Source organism: Prionailurus bengalensis, chromosome B4 (genome assembly GCF_016509475.1).
Source record: "Prionailurus bengalensis isolate Pbe53 chromosome B4, Fcat_Pben_1.1_paternal_pri, whole genome shotgun sequence".
Classification (NCBI taxonomy): Eukaryota; Metazoa; Chordata; class Mammalia; order Carnivora; family Felidae; genus Prionailurus; species Prionailurus bengalensis.
In genome coordinates, this window is record NC_057358.1 from 93,656,290 (window position 1) to 93,680,469 (window position 24,180).

The following is a 24,180-nucleotide window of genomic DNA, read 5'->3' on the forward strand; positions in this document are numbered from 1 at the left end:
AAAATAAATGACATGACATCAAACAAAACCAAAAGCAGAGTTTATCCCTGATAAGTTGGAGAAGAAGCAATGCATGATTATAAAATTTAAGAGCATTTGTTGAATGAGAGAACCCTAAGCTTGATGACCTAAACTTCAGGATTGAAAACACTGAGTAGAAGATTAAGAGAAGGTGACAAAAGTTTCCAGAAAAATAGATATTAGGAATTTAGATTAGCTATTTGGGGTCTTCTGATTGTTTTGAGTTCAAATAGAATACAGCTCCTTAGCTCATCACCTTGCTGCCCATCGGGAGGCGGGAGAAGTCACCCCACGAAGGGTCTCAGGGACCCAGCTGGCAGTGCAGAACTTGGACTCTGCTATTCTTCCAGTCCCAGCACAGAGCTGACTCCAGGTACCCTCCCAGGGCACTGGTGGTGGTGGCTGTCGGACCCTGGTTCCTTATGTTCTCTCAGAAGGCCTTGTGGGAAGACATTTCCAGACTCATTGGTGTAATTTATGTTGCTTCCTTAGCATTTACATGGAACTCAAGAGACCCGAGGGGAAGCTCCTCCGGCAACTTTCCAGATATTTGAGCCACATACGTACCTCATCTCCATGCATGTTGGCCACGTATTTGAACTCTGGAATCCCAATTCTATGCTCCTTTGGGAAGCGCCCCACAACAAGAACCCACAGGTTTCTGCCTTTACAGGGAAGAGAAAGGTAGAAAAATAAGTTGTGTTTGAAAATGACAAATGAACCCTGGGAGAATGAGAAGACAGCAAACTGCGGCTTCTCCCACCTGACTCACGTCTCGTGATGCCCAGAGCACATAGGACTGACACCTCCGTGCTTAAAATGCTTAGTTCCCTACCAGCCCAGATCCCTTCAATTTAGCACAGATATTTAACTTCTTGTTTTAGAACACGATTTTTTAAAAATCGAAAACTGATTAGGTTACATAGGTCGTATTTTTCCAAAACATTTATACGCTCTGCTCTGAGTCCCTAGTGCTTTTTAGAAAGGATCTTGCTCATTTTCATAATTATACAAACTTAAATTACAGTCAATGGTTGACTGGGAGGGTGTCTTAATTCTCAGTACAAGTGAAAAAACAACAAGCAATAAAACGTGGAACTCAGGAGATTGTATGTATGTATGTACATATGTATTTATTTACTTATTTTGGGGATATTGTTTTTAAAGTAAGAAATCTTGAATCTTGTATTCAAACCCTGATGTAACACAGCTCCTTGGCAAGGAGGCCCTTTATGTGCTTGAGTCTTGCCAAGTAAACTGGGAACAACAATGTATCCTAATGATGCCTCAAGGAAAACTTCTAAATCCTAACCCTGCCTGAGGAGCTGGATTCCGGCAAGGAAGGGCAGAGATTAAACATCAATGAGGATCTGCTCTGTGCAGACATCACGGCTGGGACCCCGGTACGCACTATCTCAGTAATCCCTTATCGTGACCCACTGAGACGGATCGTGAACCAAACTTTACAAGTGAGAAAACTGATCTTCCAAACATTAAAGTAAGCTGCTTCTGATCACACAACCAGTGAGAAGCTGTGCTTTGAGCCCCAGAGCCAAGACCTGACCTATTGGACTTCAATTCCAGTGAGCCTTCTAATAACGAAAACTGCCCGTCTCCCTGGAGGCTTGGTTTCCTAATCAGTAAAATGAAGAGGTCTCTTTCAGTCATCATGATAACTGATGATGAGATGATGAAGAGATGACTAAAATCATCTCTTTTAGTCATCAGGCTCTTTTAAATACAAAGACTTTAAAATTAGAAATTGAGGAGTATATTCGAAAGCTATCACATGGACACAAAGTTCAAATGCCCGTGATATCTGAGCCTTTTGTAGAATTCACGAGCCCAGAGAAGGAATTTAACAGCAGCTCCTGGGCTAATGTGAAGGTTTCTGTGGAATTTCAGATCTAGTCCCTTAAATCAGGGGTCCCACAGGCTGAGGAACACTCCGTTGGCATGAGGAATCCAGGGAGAAACAGATACTCAGCCTGTCTTTTCCAGCATTCATAATTTATTATAACAATTTTGTAAGGAAATTTTTCATGCCAGAATGATGCTTTAAATTCAGTAACTGCAGGATTTCTCAGAAAACACCCACAAAATGCCATGTATCTGACTGATGCCACCTGTTTAGTGCAGAATCCTCATTCATTCATACATTCATTCATTTAGTAGTACTGTATCCAGCCATTTAGGCAGGTGAACAGACGGTACAGGTAAGTTATACTCTCGACACCCAGTGAATTTCTGATCTAAGTGGAGACTAGTGATGCGCAAACACATCATTACACTAGACCGTAATGCATATGGCCACAGAAGTGTATGTAGGTACCGTTGTGCCTGTAGAATAAAAGGAATGGTTAATTTTCCCCAAGGAGGGGATCATGAAAAACTTTACAGATCTAGGGGTTTATAAATGACTTCTGAACAGGGTTTTGAAGAATGATTCCAAGTTTGCCATGTGGCAAGTATAAGCCATCCAGTGATTTCTCATCAGAACCATTTCATTAACCTCAGAAATTTCTATTCTCCGGTATGAATTCTTAGGGCATCTGGAGTTTCACTTCTACAAAGTTAATATTTTCATGTGAGTAAGGAAAAACTTTCTGAGTGAGCTAGTAACCCTGGTTCTTGAGGGTTCCTTCTAGAGAATTCTTTTCCCTGGCTATTAATGCCTTTCAAGCTAGAATAATCAGATTTGTACAGAATATGACCTAGTCCCCTCCTAGGCAAGGGGGAAAATTCAATAATCTCAACCTAATATTTACCAATTGTGATAACACTATCACAACCGATTTGCAACAGCTGGCTTGTTAAGTAAGGCTAGGGAAAGACAACAAAACCAGACTTGACATGGATAGCCAATACTAATTGGCTTAAGGAAGGACAGAAATCAAACCAATAAAAACCTAAGTGAACAAATACTTTGTGGGTAACTCAATCTCCATTTTAGCATGAATGGCTCCTAAGTGAACTGCAAGATGAGAAATTTACCTCAAATAACCTCAGTGGCACCACGTTTGAGAATGAAAACCAACCAAAGATCCTGGAAGATATTCATGCAATGCTTTTGGAATGACAAGCTTCTTGAAGGGTCTTAACCCCCTCTCCACAAGCACTGGCCACCTCTGGCTTAGACCAGAGTAAATGGACAGAGAACAAACTTTACTTTTCACAGTATGACTGCCAAGACAAGGGTAATTTAAACAAGATTTTTTTTTTTTCTTATCGAGGTTGGAAAGGCTACCTTATTCCCCCAAATTCTTTCTAATGCCAGATGTGAAGAGTTCTGAAATGCTTGGTGCCTTTCTCCTCACTACAGAGTAAGCGAAACTTGGATTTCAAATATTTCATGATCTATATTATATTCAGGAACTGGGAGCTTGACACAAATCCCGGGGGTGTGACATATGTGTCTCACTGGGTTTGCTTGGAAGATCAGGAAAAGTTTTACAATTTAGAAGGATTCACAAAGATCCAAAGACAAGAAAACAGATAATAAATGCCAAGAAGTACTTCAGGTGTTCAGGGGAAAGCAGAAGTTTGGAAAGCTAAGTACAGCTTCAACAGGTAGAGATGGGAGGACTGTCATACCCATATCAGAATCACGTGGATCCTTGTAAAAATGCCAACCCCTGAGCCCCATCTGCTAAATCAAACTCTAGGGGTAAAGCCCCAAATCTGCATTTAACAGGCTCCCTTGGTGATTCTGAGGCCCATTAAAATGTGAAAGCTTGTTGAGACTGAGATAGTGAATGTCCAGATAGATCTGGAAGCCACCTGATCTTTAGGTAAAACCATTTCATTTTACATATAATCATGAACATGCTTCTATGTTAACAAATATACTCCTTTTTATTTTTTTTTTAATTTTTTTTTTTTCAACATTTATTTATTTTTGGGACAGAGAGAGACAGAGCATGGACGGGGGAGGGGCAGAGAGAGAGGGAGACACAGAACCGGAAACAGGCTCCAGGCTCTGAGCCATCAGCCCAGAGCCCGACGCGGGGCTCGAACTCACGGACCGCGAGATCATGACCTGGCTGAAGTCGGACGCTTAACCGACTGCGCCACCCAGGCGCCCCAATATACTCCTTTTTAAATGGCTGCTTAATATCTTACCATATGAATACATTACCATTTATTCAACCAATACTCTTTTGTTAGATGTTCAAAATTAAGTTTTTTAAAAAAAATTTAATATTTATTTTTGAGAGAGAGAGAGAAAGAGACAGAGCACAAGCAGGGGAGGGGCAGAGAGTGAGGGAGACACAGAATCCAAAGCAGGCTCCAGGCTCTGAGCTGTCAGCACAGAGCCTGATGTGGGGCTTGAACCCACAAACTGCGAGATCATGACCTGAGCCGAAGTCAGACGCTTAACTGATTGAGCCACTTCAGTAAGTATTTTTATGTAAATCCACTAAAATTACATACAGAATTTATAACAAAACTATTTTATCATGTGAAAGAAATAAGAATACAAAATTATATAAACTACAACCATGTAAAACAGATTTTCATTTAAAAGGTACCATGGAGGGGCACCTGGATGGCTCAGTCGGTGGAGTGTCTGACTCTAGATTTCAGCTCAGGTCAGGATCCCAGGGTTGTGGGATTGAGCTCCATGTCAGGCTCCAAGCTATGCATGGAGCCTACTTGGGATTCCCTTTCTCACTCCCTCTGCCCCTCCCCCCACCTTGCTCATGTGATACACTCTCCAAAAAAAAAAAAAAAAAAAAGGTACCATGGAAGGAAATAGCTCCATAGCATATAAAGCCTTAAAAAAAAAAAAAGCCTTAAATTAACATATGAATCTACAAGAGTTGACAACGGCACACCATGAGTGATAAGGGTTTGAGTGATAGGGTGATGAAATCAAATAATTTTTTTCTCCTATGCATCAGACCCCCTAAGCACTTTGTTACCTGAACTTCACAACACTTTCATGTGGTGGGTGGTACCTACAACTTACTGTTAAGGAAACTGATTCAAGTGGCAGGGTTCTAACCCAGGTCTGATTCCAAAATCTGTATTCTTCTGAGGACTCCAGGCTGCCTTAATCTCCCTGAAAGTTCTAGATAGGCCAGAGCCAACCTCCCCCATGGGAAATATTCCCAGGCAATTCTTTCAATGTTGTGTTGCTATGGTTTACACCTGGGGCAATACCCAGGCTGCCACCTGGGATGACCAACTGAGCCAAGATAAGACACCGGATTTGAAGGCTGTCCTGTCTGACTCTGCTCAGAGCTTCTCAGTGGAACGTGCCCAGAGAGAAGCAGACTCTGCCTGGGTGGCCTGGCCACTGGAGCAGAGTGGCTGTAATGATGAGCCACATTCCGGTTTTTCATGAGGCTTGTTTGTATGTACTGTATGATCCACGTAGCTCTGGTATCCAGAGGGATGAATCAGCTGCTGGTTTCCCAGACTCTGCATTGCTCTGTGTATCCCTACAATTACCCTCTGAACCCAAGTCAGAGCTTGAGGGAGCTTGCCTGATAGAGTGTCCGCATATAGAAGTGGGAATAACAGCTCAGTGGGCAAGGCTGTTGTAAGGCTGATGAATTCCTTCCTCCTTCCCTAAGTATGAGTCAAAGATCTGACACCAAACCTTCCATTTCACTTGTGCACCTTCCCACTACCTGCACACACACACAGCTTGACACACAGCTACGAAGCCCTGCATTCGATAATGGACAAGGTGAAAACAGCACGTTACTTAAATCAAGTTGAACATTTGGCCTCCAAAGTTCACATGTCCTCTGACTTCGAAGTAGAGGAAAAGAGGTTCCTGCTAAGTGACTCATTACGAAAACAAAACACATACAAACCAGAGCAAATAAAACAGGGACAAAAAGCATGGGCAAAAATTTCCAGACTGGCTATGCTTGCATAGTATTCATAGCTCAAAGCATTTTGTGCATATTCACTTAACACCCCCGACAACTGTAAGTGGTATCTAGGATTAGTGGTAGTAGGATTAGCCTTTTACCCAGGTGGACACAATCTTAGGTAACCTCAGAAGGCCGTCATTCTCCAAGTGTGGCCGCAGGACCAGCAGCATCAGCGTCACATGGGAACTAGTTAAATATGCACTTTCTTGGGCTCCACCCCAGATATACTGAATCAGAAGCTGAGAGTGAGGACCAGTAGTCTGTGTTTTAGTAAGAAGCCAGGGGATTCTCATGGATACTGAAATTTAAGAACTTCTGTGACAGGGTGCCAGGGTGGCTCAGTCCATTAAGCGTCCAACTGTTGATTTCAGCTCAGCTCATGACCTCATGGATCATGAGATTGAGTCCTGTGTTGGGCTCCTTGATGACAGCACGGGGCCTCACTGGGATTCTCCTTCCCTCTCTTTCTCAAGATAAATAAACTTAAAAAGAAAAAAAAAAGAACTGCTGTAACAAGAGATAGAGCTGGGTAGTCCATCCACATGCTTTGTTCCCAGTCACTTTTCTGCACTGCTCTAGCTACCGAAAAGATGAAAAATCAAAGGCAAAAAAAGAGAATATGGAGATTCCTCAAAAGAATGAAAATAGAACTACCCTGTTATCCAGCAATTGCACTACTAGGTATTTACCCAAAGAATACAAAAATACAGATTCGAAGGGGTACATACACCCTGATGTTTGTATCAGCATTATCAGCAATAGCCGAACTATGGAGACAGCCCAGATTTCCACCAAGTGATGAACGGACAAAGAAGATGGGGTGTATTTGAGTATGTACATACACACATATACACAATAGAATATTACTCAGCCACCAAAAAGAATGAAATCTTACCATTTGCAATGACATAGATGGAGCTAGAATGTATTATGCTAAGTGAAATAAGCCAATGAGAGAAAGCCAAATACCATATGATTTCACTAACATGTGGAACTTAAGAAACAAAACAGATGAACATATGGAAGGGGGAGTGGGGGAAGGGGAGAGAGGGATACAAACTGCAAGAGACTCAATGATAGAGAACAAACTGAGGATTGATGGAAGGAGGTGTGGGGGGATGAGCACTGGGTGCTGTATGTAAATGATGAATCACTGAATTCTATTCCTGAAACCAATATTGCACAGTATGTTAACTAAAACAAACAAACAACAAAAAAAGACAAAATGACAAAAAGAAAAATGAAAGAAATGCAAACTGGTGCCCCAAGCTTTCTATATGCACCATTTCTGGTGTTGAGATTTTTTTCCTTCTCCCTCTGGAGAATTGGAAACAGAAGGCAGAGGTTGAGGGTACTATGAAGATGGTTTGAGAAGTTAAAGCTCCTGTTTGCTCCCTTTGGTATGCAAACCCCAAACTGGTTTGCAAACTGCTATTTAAGGATTATAGGCAAGCCTTAGAGGCTTTGCCCCAAAGTGTGGAATCTGGGGTGGATATACCTCAGGGGACCTGGCTGTTAGGTGCTTTTCCTGAAATGTTTGGCTTCTAATCTACAAAGATAAGGCTTAAAAAGTAGGGAGGATGGAACAGCAACAGAAATAAACACATGGGCAAAACTCATTTGCTCTATACCTGGAACCCAAAATTCATGCACACGCCCTCCTTTATGGCAAATCAGCCAGCATTTACCGTGGCTACTGTACTGAAGTGAGGGGTTCTGGCCAGCCACCATGAACACCCAGTCTGTTTCTGTACATGCAAAGCCAAGAACCCATATGCGAACAGATGCGATGACCCCCCCAAGTCAGCCACTTGATCCCCACAAAGCTGATCTTGTTTATGAACAGAGGAACTTGTTGAGAAGGGGCTCAGGGGTTTGGAAAGGAATCGGGTGTCCCAGGGATCCTGCTGTTACTGTGGTAAGAGCAAGTGCTATGTTCTGCCCGGAAGCAATGATGGGGCAATTCCAAATTCCATTAAGGGCCATGGGTCCTGTGGCTCAGGTTAATAGGGGGATGAAGGGGACACAGGAGGCATCCCAGCACTCCTAGGCAGTTTTTGGACACCGACGTCTGCTGCACCAGAGTTTCCCACTGTACAGTGATCTTGGTGTGGGGTCCCAAGTGGGGCTACCTGTTGTGAGAGCCTGGGCCCAGAGGAGGCTGTGGGACTCAGAGGTCATTAGGGCTTCTGCACGGGTGTCATACCTGCATGCTTTGGATCTAGGCACCACATCCACTGAGCACTTTTCCAACTGATACATGAGCAGTAGATCCCAATGGCCACCTTCTTTGGACCCAGTATTCCTAGTATCTTGTACACAGATGGACTAGGCCTGGATCAGGAGGTTTTCATCAGTTGAGTGTGCCAATCCTGCTGTCAGATGCTGGGCCTATGGATGCTGGCTATCACCTAGGACTCCCTCACTTTATCAGTCTTCACCGGTGTCTTGTCATCCTCCCCATCTCATCCCCCTGATGTACGAATACTACCACACTGCCCTGGATAGCTTGATCATTCTCCAATCCTGTGTATCTTTTTTCATGCATTTTTCATTAAGACTGAAAATTGAATCATTTACTTGCATAATGTCTGTCTCAACTAGAATGCAACATACAAGTGCACTCCCTGTGTGTTTACTATTTTGTTTGGTTTGCCTGTTTTGTTCACTGCTCTATTCGTAGCAAACAGTGCCTGGTGCATAGCAGGTGTTCAATAAATATCTTACCGCAGCATTTCACACGATATTGGTGCCTCTCCAGGACTACTTTTTTTAGTAAATACTGGCACATCAGATCCAAATTCCTCCCCCAGGCTTTCAGGGTCTTCCGTCACCCACCCTGCACTCATATTTCTCACTATCTGCTCACAGATGCTCCTCGTGGGATCAGGCTCCTTTCCCTACCCTAGGTTCAGCCTCATCTTTACTTCTGTCAACTTTGACCTAAAATGCATCCCTGGATTTTCAGCCTTTACAAATCCTATGCGTTCCACAAAAACCTAATTCTAAGAAGTTTCCCCAGATTACTTTGATCCACCCTGGTTTCCCCTTTACAATATTTCTATAACATGACACTACAAGGAGCACCTAGGAGGCTCAGTCCATTAAGTGTCCAACTCCTGGGGCGCCTGGGTGGCGCAGTCGGTTAAGCGTCCGACTTCAGCCAGGTCACGATCTCGCGGTCCGTGAGTTCGAGCCCCGCGTCGGGCTCTGGGCTGATGGCTCGGAGCCTGGAGCCTGTTTCCGATTCTGTGTCTCCCTCTCTCTCTGCCCCTCCCCTGTTCATGCTCTGTCTCTCTCTGTCCCAAAAATAAATAAACGTTGAAAAAAAAAAATTAAAAAAAAAAAAAGTGTCCAACTCCTGATTTCAGCTTAGGTCATGATCTCACCGTTCATGGGTTTGAGCCCCACGTCAGGCTCTGCGCTGACAGCATGGAGCCTGCTTGGGATTCTCTATCTCTGCCCCTCCCCTCCTCATGCTCCCATTCTCTCTCAAAATAAATAAATAGACTTAAAAAAAAATGACACTACATGCTTTGGCACTGAAAAATATTCTGCTCAATTACAGGTTAACAAAACAAAATTCTCCCTTTCAGTTAGTTTTCTAAGGGTTTCACATGGAAGAGTTTTGTTTTCTTAACAATGCTGTCAGCATTGAGCAGTTAGATCCTTCTTCTCCTCTATTGTGTCTACTACAGTAAATCATGGCAATCCACCAGTATTAAGATCACTTTTTAGCAGAGGCCTCTGTATTACTGTTGGACCAACATTCAGTGCCTTGTTGAACTCAGGTGTGGTCACATGACTTGTTCTGGCCAATGAAATGTGAGTAGAAAAGACACGTGTTATTTCTGGGAAAAAGCTGTTAGAGCCAAGGAATGGTTTGCTAGATCATTTCCCTCCATCACAAGACAGGCAATATTTTGATAGAGGCTGCTGTCAGCTGAGGTCCTGGAGGGAAGACAACAGGGAACCAAGTCCCAACTGATTGATGAAAAACATGTGAGTGAGATACAAACCTTTATTTTGCTGTTATAACCCACTGAGATTTGGGGTTTAAAAAAATTTCTGTAGGGGCGCCTGGGTGGCGCAGTCGGTTAAGCGTCCGACTTCAGCCAGGTCATGATCTCGCGGTCCGTGAGTTCGAGCCCCGCGTCAGGCTCTGGGCTGATGGCTCGGAGCCTGGAGCCTGTCTCCGATTCTGTGTCTCCCTCTCTCTCTGCCCCTCCCCCGTTCATGCTCTGTCTCTCTCTGTCCCAAAAATAAATAAACGTTGAAAAAAAAAAATTTTTTTTAATTAAAAAAAAAAAATTCTGTAGTAGAGTTTAGCCTCTCCTCTGATATACCCTCTGTGACCTACCCACCCGAAATGATATTTCCCTCCACTGAATGTTCATCATTCTTAGTGCTGAAAAACAGTGGTTTTGTTTTTTTCCAGACAGGGGCTCCCAGAACCCTAAGATTCTGTGGTGGTGACCCAGAGGTGAAGAAAGTTTAAAAACTTTGTTTTTTTAAAATTAAGTTTATTTTTATTTATTTTGAGAGAGAGATCAAGTAAGGGAGGGGCAGAGAGACAGGGAGAGAGAATCCTAAGCAGGGCTTGAACTCAGGAACCATGAGATCATGACCTGAGTCAAAACCAAGAGTGGGACACTTAACCAACTGAGTCACCCAGGCATCCCTAAAAATATTGCTTTAACACTACTCACATGGCACAAAATATACATAAACCTCTGTTAATAATGTTCTTCTGTGTATTTTCTCAATCCAAATTATCTACCAAACGTGTTCTACAGTTTTGTTTTTATAGCACAGAAGGTGTCCTACACATTCATGGTAGCTATTGATCGACAGTGGACAGCCAATAAATCACTATTAAAATGCACTGAAAACATTGTAATAAAAAATAATACCATAGTAAGACATCACTAGCAAAGCCAGTCTCTTGGAATTTTTCCCCTGGATCATCTCATTATAACTGCTAGCTCAAATAGCATTTACAGGCGGACAGACGTGATTCCAGAGCTGAAATAATGCTTTGAATTCTAGAAGTGCCAAGCTGGACGTGAATCGAGAAAAATGGACAACAAAGGACCTAAATACTTGTCGTGTGGAAGGGAAGTGGGGCAGTGTTAAGCAAGGTGAACAGAGGAGGCCCTTTAAGGATGCACTAAAACACAGGCATAGGCAAAGTGGTAGCCCAGTAACCCGCTGGAACACAAGCCTACCTGACATCAGGAGCCAGGAACTGGCCAGCACAGGCTCTGCTCACCCTCGGCTGGGAGACCAGGCAAGGGCAGCAGCCGGCACCACAGCCAGCAACTGCTGCCTTGATGGACTGAGTGCTTCCTGAGGTGACCAGACTCCTTTGTAAATCCTCATATGAACTTGACAAAAATCAGGTACAGCTTCACTGTGAAAGCTACAATCCTATACAAAGGCTTTTTAGCCTTTAGTTTTCCCATTTATTCATTCAGTGAATAGGTACCAAATGCAAGACTGAGTCTGGCATTTAGTTAGCTGAAACAACCGTACATCACTAACTGATTATATACTGACCTGAAAAACACTGATTTTCTATTTTTTTCTTTCATTTTTTTTTTTAAATATTCTGGGAGGTCATATTTTATTTTTTATTTTTAAAAGTAATCTCTACATCCAATGTGGTCCTTGAACTCAGGACCCAGAGATGAAGGGTAGCATGCTCTACTGACTGAGCCAACGAGGCACCCCTGACTTTCTATTTCTGACATCACCTTCATCATTTGAAAAAACAAAGTCTAGGGGCACCTGGGTGGCTCAGTCAGTTAAGTGTCCAACTTCGGCTCAGGTCATGATCTCACGGTTCGTGGGTTCGAGTCCCATGTTGGGCTCTGTGCTGATAGCTCAGAGACTGGAGGTTGCTTCAGATCACTCTCTCTGCCCTCCCCAGCCTGCACTCTGTTGCTCTCTTTCTCAAAAAAAATTAAAAAAGAAAAAGAAAAGACAAAGTCCAAATAAGCATAATGTCTTATAAACTTTCCATTATTTGGGGGGTTAAGCAAACGTGAATCGAATCCCATGGCTCCACTGCTTGTCCTGTAATAGTTTGCCATGGCATCAAGATAGAACCCAAGCCCTCAGCATGGCACACCAGACCTCATGGTCTGTCCACTTTCGGCCTTGAGCCCCCCACCATAATCCCAGACACCAGGCTCTAGCCACTTTTTTTTCTTTTTAATGTTTATTTTTGAGAGAGAGAGAGAGAGAGAGAGAGAGAGAGAGAGAGAGAGCACGAAAGCGAGCACACTCGAGCAGGGGAGGGGCAGAGAGAGAGGGAGACACAGAATCTGAAGCAGGCACCAGGCTCTGAGCTGTCAGCATAGAGCCTGACACAGGGCTCAAACTCACAAACTGTGAGATCATGACCTGAGCTGAAGTCGGAAGCTTAACCAACTGGGCCACCCAAGTGCCCCTCTAGCCATTCTTAATGGTGTGTAGTTCCAAACCATCTGCCTCAGCACCTTCAATGCATGGTTAGTCCTCTGTTTACCTGATCAAAGTGGCCAACTTCTACTGGCCTGTTTAAGGCTCAACCAAAAGCCTCTTCCATCCAACACCTTTCTTACCCTTCTCCTCCGTTGGTACCATCCCTTACCAGCCTGAGTTACTCTCCCCTTTGAGCATTCATAGTACTTCTGCAGCCCCTCTCCTAACACTGTTGAAACCACAGGTTTTTCTACAAGCAAGGGACTGTGTATCTTTGTGCTTGCAGAATCCATCATAGTGTGTGGCCCATACATAGTATATGATCAATATATGATTGTCGAATGGATGGATGACTGGATAAATTAACAACTCAGGAAGTCCAGTTGGAGCTGGGGTCACCCTTGATCCAGAGACTAGATGCAACTGTTTTCCAGTATTATGGAAAAGTCAGCTAGTCTACCATTTGGGTAGGATCTGCAAAGGATCTGATTTTCTAGATGGCTAATCTAGAGTAGATGGACCTTCTTGGAGTACTGCTATGTGAGAACACAGAAATCCAAACCCAGTATCTGGCTTTGAGTTAGACTCTTCCAACATTGTGGGGAGATGGGATTTCATTTGCTTACACATTTGTCTCCATGCACAGTACTAATGTTTTGAAATGATTCCTGGGAATGTAGATGTTTGGTTCCATTTTATTTCTTCCTGAACAGGTAAATTTGGGGGGGGGGGGCGGGTTGGGGATTTCAATTTCTAAATCAAGGATTCTTCTGATTGCTCAGAGACCCTTTGTTAATTAAAAAAAGGAAAGGAAAAATTTGAAGATGTGTCAAGTTGGGATAAGTTCTCTTTTCTTCTTTTTTGATTTCAACACTAGTCACGACTCTAAGAGACGCAGTGAGGCTGGTCTCATTAATCACTAACCAGCAACCCCAACAAGATCGGAGGAAATTCCTCTGCCTTTCTCCTCTGACAAGGCTACCTTCTCTGGTCTTCCCATTCTATTCCAGGTCAGAGGCTGATGAATCTGTTCCCTTTCTTTTAAATGTTTTTATTTTTAAGCTGTAAATGATAAGAAGTTTTACAAAATTGAGTTTTAAGAACTAGCCATCATTCCCAACCACCATCATCTCCCTATGAGCCTTTCTAGTCTTTTTTTTTTTTTTTTTTTTTCATATAGAGACAGGAAACTTGTTTTTAAATCCCCCAAGTGAAAACCTCTAGAGGCCTCATACTATAAAAAGCTGAGAACTTCCCTTTATGGTCCCTTGGGAGAATAGTCAAACATAATCAGATCATCCTTTTGAAGAGTTCAGCAATCATAGTAACCAAGTTGAGTATTACCTTAAAATGCAAACAAGTACTTAAAGAGATTTTTAAAATCTTATTTTAAAAGATGAAATAATTACAGCTACCACTATATATTTATTATCCGTTTGAGAGTTCTCTTTCATGGTCTGTCAGGGGCATTCTCTCGTTCAGTATTGATGTTCCAGTTCTTTCTCCCCAGCTGCTTTTATTTCTTACGAGTTTCCTGTAGGTGTCAGAGAGTTGTGATTTATCATGAGGTCAATTCACATGCATTTGGCCCAGAAAAAGACAGTTGGCTGAGGGCTAGCTTAACTTTATTGCCTATTTATCGTTACCATAAGAACTCATCTTTTAGTGGCAAGGAATAAGGGCAACTGACTTACTAGTTTCCTCATAAACTACTTTGGAGGACAGAACCATTTCTTTCCATCAGCCCGCTCCCTGAGATTGTGCCCTAAAAGTCTTTCTTTCATTTGAAAGTCAAGCGGGCCAGAGTCCAGACAGAAGGATGTGGAGCTCCTGACAGCAAGAAAAGCCCTGAAGTTGCCAACATGGGATGGGGTCCCACAAGGACTCGACTTGACCAAAAACCAGGACATTTGATGGATTTGCGGGGTTAACAAAGGTGGACTTCTCACTAGTAACACTGTTCTGAGATTTTTATTTTTTAATGTTTATTTATTTTTGAGAGAGAGAGAAACTGAGTGTGAGCAGGGGAGGGCCAGAGAGAGAGGAGACACAGATCTGAAGCAGGCTCCAGGCTCCCAGCTGTCAGCACAGAGCTGGACACGGGGCTTGAACTCACAAGCCATTAGATCATGACCTGAGCTGAAGTCAGACAATCAACTGAGCCACCCAGGGGCCCCTGTTTGTGAGATTAGCGCAGTGGGTTAAGCGCCTGACTTCAGCACAGGTCATGATCTCACGGCTCATGAGTTCGAGCCCTGCATCAGGCTGTCAATGTAGACCCTGTTTCGGATCCTCTGTGGCCCTCTCTCTCTGCCCCTGCCCTGCTTGCATATTCTCTCTCTCAAAAATAAACATTAAAAAAATTTTAATCTCACAAATAAATACTTTAGTAAAGACATCAAAACCAGTATTTCAGTGCTACACCATCTGCCTCAAAAGAGCATCTGGGATTTCTTAAAAGATAGGCAGTATCCCTGCAGCGGCATTATGTATTGACACAGATTCTAGAATCAAATTGCAGGGTTTAGCCCCCCACTCTGCCACTTACTAGCCGTGTGGTATGGAGCAAGTTGCTTAATCTCTCTGAGTGCATCAGTTTTGTCATCCTGGTTACAGGATTAAGGGTACTCACACTTCATGGGGCTATCTCATTTAATCCCCACAAGCTTTACAAATAGTGCCAGAAACATGGTAAGCACACATCTGCTCGAGGGCCTTGGGTGCACGGAATTGGCTCATGACAAACTATAGGCTCTAGCAGACGACGCAGCATTAGAACAATTAAAGAAAAATTTGAAATATAAAGTGTCCATAACACATGGATGGAGACCTTGTGCCAAGAGTCAGCACAAATGTATGTTCCAGAAGATCTGCAGATCAGATCAGCTTAGATAGACCAATACATACTTAAGTTAAAAAAAAAAAAAATTAGAAGTATGGATTCAGAAAGTAGAAGGTGCTATCTTAAGAAAACATGTCCTTCAAAATCTATTAGCAAAAAGTGTCACAAAACATTCATATCACCAGACATCCAATGAGTTTATTTTAAGTCCAAGCCCTGAATCTCACTCAGAATTCCCAGGATGAGATGCCTAAGGGTGGTGGTGAGCCTGGAAGCTGTAAACCCACATGGCCAGAGGGCAGGGCAGGAAACCAGTCACCTCAGCTAATCCTGCTGAACTGTTAATCATAAACAAGTCTTTCACATTTTCTTACATGGCTTATTACCAACGTGACTGAAGCCATCACACGGATTTTAACTATCTCCAGGCTAATGAGGCTGGAAACCATGTTGATTTCCACTCTCATCACTGAAAGGGCATAACCCAAGAGCTTGTAGATAAGGAATTGGTTCATTAAGGAATCAGTCAATGACATAAAACTGGTACAACATGCGTTCAAAATGTCAACAAAAGGCAGGGGGACTGTCCCAGATTATGACACTAAAGAGATATAATACTATAATCCAATGTGTGAGCCTTGACTGGATTCTAAGAGAACATAAATTATAAAAGGCATTCTTGGAATGATTGGAGAACTTGAAAATGGAGTATATTATTCACTGAGTATTATTTTTCTGAGTTGAATAATGGTGTGCTGTGGTAAGGCGGGAAGAATTCATTTTTAGGTGATGCATGCTCAAGTATTTAGGGATGATGTGGCAAGCTACTATTTCTAATAGTTCAGCAAAATCTACAGATAAAGCTCAGGAGAGAGACAAAGCAAATGTGGCAAAATATTAACTGGGGGTTCTGCATGAAGACTGTGTGAGTATTTATTTTCTGTAGGTCTGAAAAATTTCAAAATGAAAAGCTGGGGAGAGGAGAGGTTTCAAAAAGGTAAAAGTAAAAACAAAAAACAAAAAAAAAAAACCATGGCCTGCTCCACTGGCTTCTGCAGCTTATAAAAGTGAGACACATAGGATCAAGTAAGGTCAGAGCCGTTCACCCAAACGGTGAGGCCATAAGGAAGGGAATGGAGGCCTGGAGGTAAGAAATTCACAGGCTGCCTCTTCCCAGAAAAAACACAGAACAATCCTACAAAAGGACTTAAGAAATTACCATATAAACTATCTCAAATCAAGGTCTATTAGCTTATTACATCTCTGCAGGTAGTGAGAAAGAAAAATCATCTTGATGTCAATGTGAACGTTAACTAAAGGACATTTTTTCATTTTTACGACAACCAGAAAAAAAAGGCCACAAAAATATTTTTAAATCGTATGATTTATATGACCTTTGAGCCTTCTGATCATCAAGTCATTTAGCCGGCAAAGGCCAAGTGACTAACACAGGATAAAAATACGGAATCAGTAAAGCTTGGGTGTTGGGCAGCTCAATCCTGAGTCCCATCTCTTCCTCAAGATTAGACTTTGGATCAGGGGAAAAAAGGAATGTGGATGATTGGAATTGTTCTCTCGGCCTCCATTTGATCACCATTCCCCTCCAGGCTTCAGTTAGAACACAGCAGCAAGACTCTTAAGGAAGAGGAAGGGGAGGGACAAGGGCAGTGGCCACTGAGAAGCTGAGTCTGAGAAAAAAGGGCCTGTCACCCAGCCCAACACAGACTCGAGAGGCCCTACTTTACCCAATGGACCTCAGTGCAGGACCATACATACATTTGTGGCTTTCACGGATCCTTTCAATTTATCCTTTAACAAAACTATCACAGCGTTTATTTGTTGTCAACAAACTTGAGAAACTACATAATAATCACTCAAGTGCTTTCAAAGAAGTAGTAAATGTGAGATTTATTTATATTTGTCTTTCATTTCTCACATAGCCAAGAAGAATATGAGCAATACTTTAACATTACGGTTCTGGGTGGTACCTAGAACCATAAGCTGGTGCTAACTTTTGTTTTAAGATTTTATTTTAAGTAATCTCTACACTCAATGTGGGGCTCTAACTGATGACCTCAAGATTGGGAGCCACACATTCTACAGACTGATCCCAACCAGGCATCCTAGCTGCTGCTAATTAACGTCTCTAACAAAGTAGCTTAAGTTTGCTGTCCTTGTTACAAAGTCAATACAAATATAAACATTTACTTAAAAAGAACGAGCCGGTTGCCCACTCACATCAGTGCCACAGCCCACCTTCGGAAACTGTGAACACACTTCTCAAGCTTACAAAGCAACCTGCAATGGTGTTTTCAGCAGACACTCTCACAATGGTCCCTCTGAGAGGCCTTCTAGAGTGGGCTGCCTGCATAGGAATTTCTGGGCTTTTCCAGGGTTTCACAGAGAATTTGATTATTAGGATTACAAAGGAAATAGCATATTTAAATGACGTCCATCATAGAGTCTGAGGAATAACTCAAAGATTTTAAGAAATCCTATCTGCTTAAAATACTAATATTTTACATAATTTCCTAAGTGTTTTCATACACATCATCATACTTAATCTGCAGCAGAAACCCCATGAGGTAGGGAAGGCAGGTATTCTCATTTTACAGGTGAGGGAACAGCTCAGATGGCTTGGATCTGAACTGGTTTTTTGTTTGTTTCACTCTACGACTACTCTCTCTTCCACATGACTCTTCCAATACAAAACAGAACTTTCTGTCACCATCTTAGATGCAGTAGATATTTACCTTTCTCCAGACAAGAACTTGAGGCATCTAACTCCTACAGCCATCAGGCATCTCACTCCTAAAGCAAACGAAAGCTTCATCTTCCTCATCCCTCTCCCCACCCCATGAAAGGAAACTGTGTGTGTGTGTGTGTGTGTGTGTGTGTGTGTGTGTGGTATGTATGAATAGTGCATATGTGCTATGTAGTGTGTAGGGTTTAGGTTGGTGAGTGTGGGGTGTGTTTGGTACAGGTGTGGTTTTGTGTTGTATATGTTGTGTGATGTACATGTGTTATATGCTGTATGTGTGTCGTGTTGTATGTGTGGTGCGTGTGTTTATACGAGTGGTTGGTGTATGAGTGATTGCAGTTGTATGTGTCAGCTGCATGGTGTATATGTGGTCACTGTAGTGTATGTTTTATGTTTTGTGTGTGGTGTATGTGGATGTGCAGTGTATATGTGATGTCGTGTGGTAGGTATTTCGTGTATGCGGTGTGTGCACTGGCATAGCATACACACCTTACAAATACCCCTTAGACATACAGCACACACACAAAACATACCACAAACACACAACACACATGCACCACATACATGACATTCATACCACACGTGGAGACACAATAAACACAACAACCACATACCTCTCATATTTGACCAGCTTATAGACAACACATATACCACACAAAGATCGTCACACACAGAACATACACGATACACAGAAGACCGATATCACACACATACTCTATATACACCACACAGACCACAAATACACAGAACACCTATGCCACACAAAACCACAAGTACACCAGACCCTCGCCACATGTGAGACACACACATCAACTTACACCAACAGTACAGCACACACAATACATATGCACCACACACACACCACATACTGCACACACATCACACACCCAAAAAAGCGACTCTTAAGTTACTTCTCCGATACTGACATTCCGTCAGACTCGTTAATGAGAGATGCTCTCTGGAATATGATGTGTTTATTTTCTTTTGTGTCTGCAAGAGCTTTGAGAAACTACTTACCACTCAAAAATCAATGCTATCTGGGGTATTCACCAAAAGGAAATATACTAATTCAAAAAGATATATGCATCCCTATGTTTACTGGAGCACTATTTACAATAGTTAAGATATGGAAACAACCCAAGCATTCAGTGATAGATAAAATGCATAAAGAAGCTGATATACACACACACGTGCGTGCGCGCGCGCGCGCACACGCACACACACACACACACACACACACTACTTAGCCGTAAGAAAAAATGAGACCTTGCCATTTGTGACAGCATATATGGACCTAGAGGGCATTAAGCTAAGTGAAATAAATCAGACAGAGAGAGAGAAATACCGTGTGATTTCACTTATGTGTGTAATCTAAAAAAACAAAACAGGTGAATAACCAACAAAAAGCAGAGACAGACCTGCAACCACAGAGAACTGACGGTCACCGTGGTGGGGGATGGGCACAATAGGTGCAGGGAAGTGGGAGGTACAGGCTTCCAGTTAGGGAATGAATAAATCACAGGGATGAAAGGCACAGCGCAGGACATACGGTCAGTGGTGTCGTAACAGCGCTGTACGGGGACAGATGGTAGCTACTCTTGTGGGGAGCACAGCATACAGACCTGCTGAATCACTACCCTGTACAGCTGACACTAATGTCACATTGTGTGCCAACTGTACTTGAATTAAAAAAAAGTTTCAAACCCTCCCTGCATTCCCCCTCAAAAAACAAAGTCAACATTATCTGCAAAGTAGGCCTACATATACACAAAGAAGCCAGCATTTATTTTGGAAGTTGCTAAGTTTCCCAACTGTTTCTCTGGCTGTGTATACAACTGGCCAATCCTAAGTCTTTTCTAAGCTGAAGACCAGGGCTTTAGCGATGCCATCCTGGACTCGTAACTGCAGCTTTTACCCAATGTACCCTAAAGGAGCAACACTGAGTGTTCAGGCTCTGAACTGCCTGCCAGAGTAGATCCAAGATTGCAGGGGCCACCTCCACGGACTTATTTAAAGGTCAGAAAATCTCCCAGGCCCAACTCATTGGCTTTATCAAACTGTGTAATTAAGCTTACATCTCAGATCAGCTCCCACCTTAAGATGTTGGTTGTGAAATGCCCATTTCTGAGAAGCATGAGGAAATGCAGCTGTTAATAAGGTACCTGAGTTTACTCACCCATTTAAGCACATCTTATCTTGATCTTTGTCAGTTTATAAAATATTTAACAATTCATGCACTGCCAATTTCACAAGGTTAGGAGGCAGCTTGGTCACCAAGCACATTGCTCACAGGCAAACCATTCTCAGGAAAGAGTGGGCCAGATGCCAGGTCCAAAGACCTAGAACCGATTTCATACACGTAAATGCAGAAGGCAAGTCAAGCCCCTCGAAAGGCAACTACATTTCCATGGGCTGTGACCCAGGAACCGTCATGGAAAGCCTAGTTATAAGGAGCCATTCCAAAGACAGTTTTTGACTATATTAGACACTTTCTCACAATGGATCACTGCAGCCGTGGCTTATCTCACATCTGCTGGGAAAATCACGGCTCTGCACTCACCATTTGCAGCACCTGGGGGCCAGCCTTAATCTTTTCTAACAGCGTGCCTCTATTCGCCTCAATTGAGTCTGAGAAATTTGTGGACAGAGACTGTATTCAAGCCGTCACCTATGTCACTTTGCCATGCTCAAATGATCGGGCTGAAAAAGATGAGACAGATTCTTAAGGGAGGACAGACAATGAGATTTGCCAGGGTCTTCTCACTGCTCAAGTCAGCAGTGCTCAGCCACAGAATTACTAACAGCGTGCTACCTCGAGACATGCTCAACCATTACTCAGCATTAGATGCCCTTTTTATTTTAGTTTTTATTTTTAGTGTATAAACTATTTTAAAAAACTTTTTTTAATGTTTATTTTTGAGAGCGAGAGCACATGCACACGCAAGCACGAACGGGGGAGGGCAGAGAGAGAGAGACACGCACACAGAACCTGAAGCAGGTTCCAGGCTCAGAACTGTTAGAACAGAGCCTGACATGGGGCTCAAACTCATGAACCATGAGATCACGACCTAAGCTGAAGTTGGACGCCCAACCGACTGAGCCACCCAGGCGCCCCAAGGTGTATAAACTATTAACAGACAAGGCCTACAGATTTCTTTCTTCTTGGACACACCCACGGTGTGGCTATGGTGCCCTATGGTCTTGGCATGCTGGCCTCAGACATGAAATTCTCAGAAGTGGCACAGCACTCCATGGGCCCAAATCTTCTTTAGTGGGTCCAGGTCTTCATGAAGCTTGTTGTACAGACCATTGGCCAGGACCCGGCTATATCTTTCATCCTTTTGTATGTTCAAAAACCAGTTTGGGATCTTATACTGGTGTGGATTCTACATCATGGAGATCCCACATTCCATCTCATCCTCAGTGAGCTCTCCTGCCCTCCTGAGGAGATCGATATCTGCTTTCCTCAACATCACAGGAGCATATCTTCACCCCACACCCTCAACTCAGTGATGGCAAAGGCTATTTCCTGTTCCTATGTCAACTTTCCTGTTGAGATATCCTCATCTCTCAATTCACCAATATTGGTGTGGAGTGCTCGCAAAACGTACTGGAACTAGTCAGGGATCATGAGAGACATGGCAGCGGCCCAGGCGGTGGCATGTAGGCCTCCTGTGGAAGCTAAATGCACTCTTAAAGATGGATGATGATGGACCATTCAAGCCACCCTCTCCACTTAGCACACACATAGGTAGGCATGAAATGGTGTGACAAAGGCCAGGGGGAAGCCTGGGGAGGGACAGTCTTAACCATGGCTTTTGCATTTGGGTAGAAGGGGAAGACGGGGTGGAGGATGTGGATGGTGATACAATCATACATGGATGACTTCTACCTAATGGAGATAAACTTTGGTTTGTCCTCTTTCCATTAAAAGGCAGGAATATTTACAAATAAACACCTCTCATATAGGCAGGAGGGGGATTCAGAGAAATCTTGTTGCAGTCATTTTATACAGTGTTTCTGCATTTTTGTGATATATCCTATGGTGTGAGTTCAGTCATTCCCAAGTAATTCTTTTGCTCCTCTCATATAGTCCTGTTGATGGCCAGAGTTAAGCAGATAAAGAGCAGAACTAGACTAGGTCGGGCAGCATTGCTGTGTTTCTTACAAGCATATCTCTAGACTACCTGCAGCAGAATTATCTGGGGTTTTTGTTAAAACTGCAAATTCTTGGGGGCACTTGGGTGGCTCAGTTGGTTAAGTGTCCGACCTCTGCTCAGGTCATGATCTCACCTTCCATAAATTTAAGCACCGCGTTGGGCTCTGTGCTGACAGCTCAGAGCTTGGAGCCTGCTTCCGATTCTGTGTCTCCCTCTCTCTCTGTCCCTCTCCAACTTGTACTCTGTCTCTTTCTCAAAAATAAATAAAAACATTAAAACAAATTTTTTAAACCTGCAAACTCTTGGCCCTCCACCACCCACCCCACCCCCACCCCAGAATGGGAATCCAAAGTTCAGGAGTTTGCATTTTTCACAGTACCTCAGCTGACTATAATACACACCTTAAAAAAATAACCTCCTTCTTGAAATATAATATACACATAGAAAATTGGATTGTATAAACTGAACAAAGTTGTGTAACCAGCACTCTAGAAGCACCCTTGTGCCTCCTTCCAGGCTCTGTCCCCTATTGTGGATTTGCACATACTGTCATTTATCAATGTAAATCATTCATTCTCAGGGCCATATAGTAGTTCATTGTGAGATGCAAACCAGATTGAGAACCACTGCTTTCCAGAAAGAAGCATAAACAGAACTTCTCCCTAAACTGATACACCATGTCTCGTATCTGAGGGCACTCTTCTCAGGTTTTTACCACAGGGCTGACCTTTGCCAGGAACTATGGAGCTCACACAGTAAGTGAAGTCAAAGGGCCAGTCTGGGGTGCAGGTGGGCTGGAACGGCAGCTAATTTTCAGCTTACAAGAGGTTCCCAGGATGGCTGGATAACCACAGACACTTCCCGACACAGGTTTCTCAGCTCCGCCTCACAAGAGTTCATCAGAGTATAATTCTTTCCTGATCATTGCGTTTGCCAAAATTGCCAATTTGCAGGCAGGATCAGCGTGTGGTTATGCCTACCTGGAGACAGATTACCTGGGTCCAAATTGTGATTCTGCTTCTTGTGTGACCCTGTACTCAATTTAGCTCCTCGGAGCCCGAGTTTCCCTGTGTGTACATAAGGCTTGTAACTGTACCTTCAGGGGTTGTTAGGAGTAAATGAACTAACCTGCAAAAAGCACTTGGAACGGGGTCTGGCACATAGCAAGCAATGTGTGTCTGACAGATGAACTGGTATAGCTCACTGGTGTAACACACAAAGTACAGGGTTGCATAGTTCTAATGCCAAAGGAAGAAAGGTACGGAGGTGGTTTTGAGTGGATTAGTCCAGACTCATTCCCACTCCCGCCCTCTTTGAAGAATGATCTACTGAAGGCTTATTCATTTGTTACCCATACTGTAGCCACACAATATCCCCCTTCAAGTTCTGAAGATGGAGACCTGTTTCATTAAGAAGCTGGGGGTGGGATGGAGTGGGCAGAATGTTTAAAACATGGAGGCCAATCAGGAGTCCCCTTATTTCTGTTTGACATTTGAGGAATCCTACATATAGCAGCAAATGGAGGCTCCCTAGTTTCATAAACATCATGGAGGAAGTCTTATGAAGACTCTGAAGTGTCAATAGGGATTCTAACAGTGTATTTGGTTGCACTTTCCAATTAAAAAAATTTTTTTTTATTTCAGAGGGAGGAGCAAGAATGGGGGAGAGAGACAGAAGGAGAGGGGGGAGAGAGGAGGGAGGGAGAGAGAGAGAGAATGAGACTCTTAAGCAGGCTCCATGCTCAGTGCACAGCCTGATGTAGGGCTTGATCCCACGACCCTGGGATAATGACCTGAGCCAAAATCAAGAGTCAGACACTCAACTGACTGAGCCACCCAGGTGCTCCTGAAGTTTCCAATTTTTATTTTTTATTATTAATTTGTTTATTTAATTTTTTTAATGCTTTTTAAAATTTATTTTTGAGAGAGAGACAGAGCGAGTGGGAGAGGGGCAGAGAGAGAGAGGGGGAGACACAGAAGCTGAAGCAGGCTCCAGGCTCTGAGCTGTCAGCACAGAGCCTGACGCGGGGCTTGAACT

The 24,180-nt window shown here is 43.1% G+C and overlaps 1 protein-coding gene and 1 pseudogene across 2 annotated transcripts in view; both read right to left on the reverse strand.

The window, feature by feature from the left end:
* CPM (carboxypeptidase M) overlaps window positions 1-24,180 on the reverse strand; it is an 82,856-nt gene that overhangs the window by 32,533 nt on the left and 26,143 nt on the right. For both annotated transcript variants that reach the window (XM_043564940.1, XM_043564939.1), the window contains exon 3: window positions 589-686. In XM_043564940.1, coding sequence (XP_043420875.1) covers window positions 589-686 — 98 coding nt within the window. The remainder of the gene's footprint in view (window positions 1-588; window positions 687-24,180) is intronic.
* On the reverse strand, window positions 21,022-22,289 carry LOC122474009 (annotated as a pseudogene).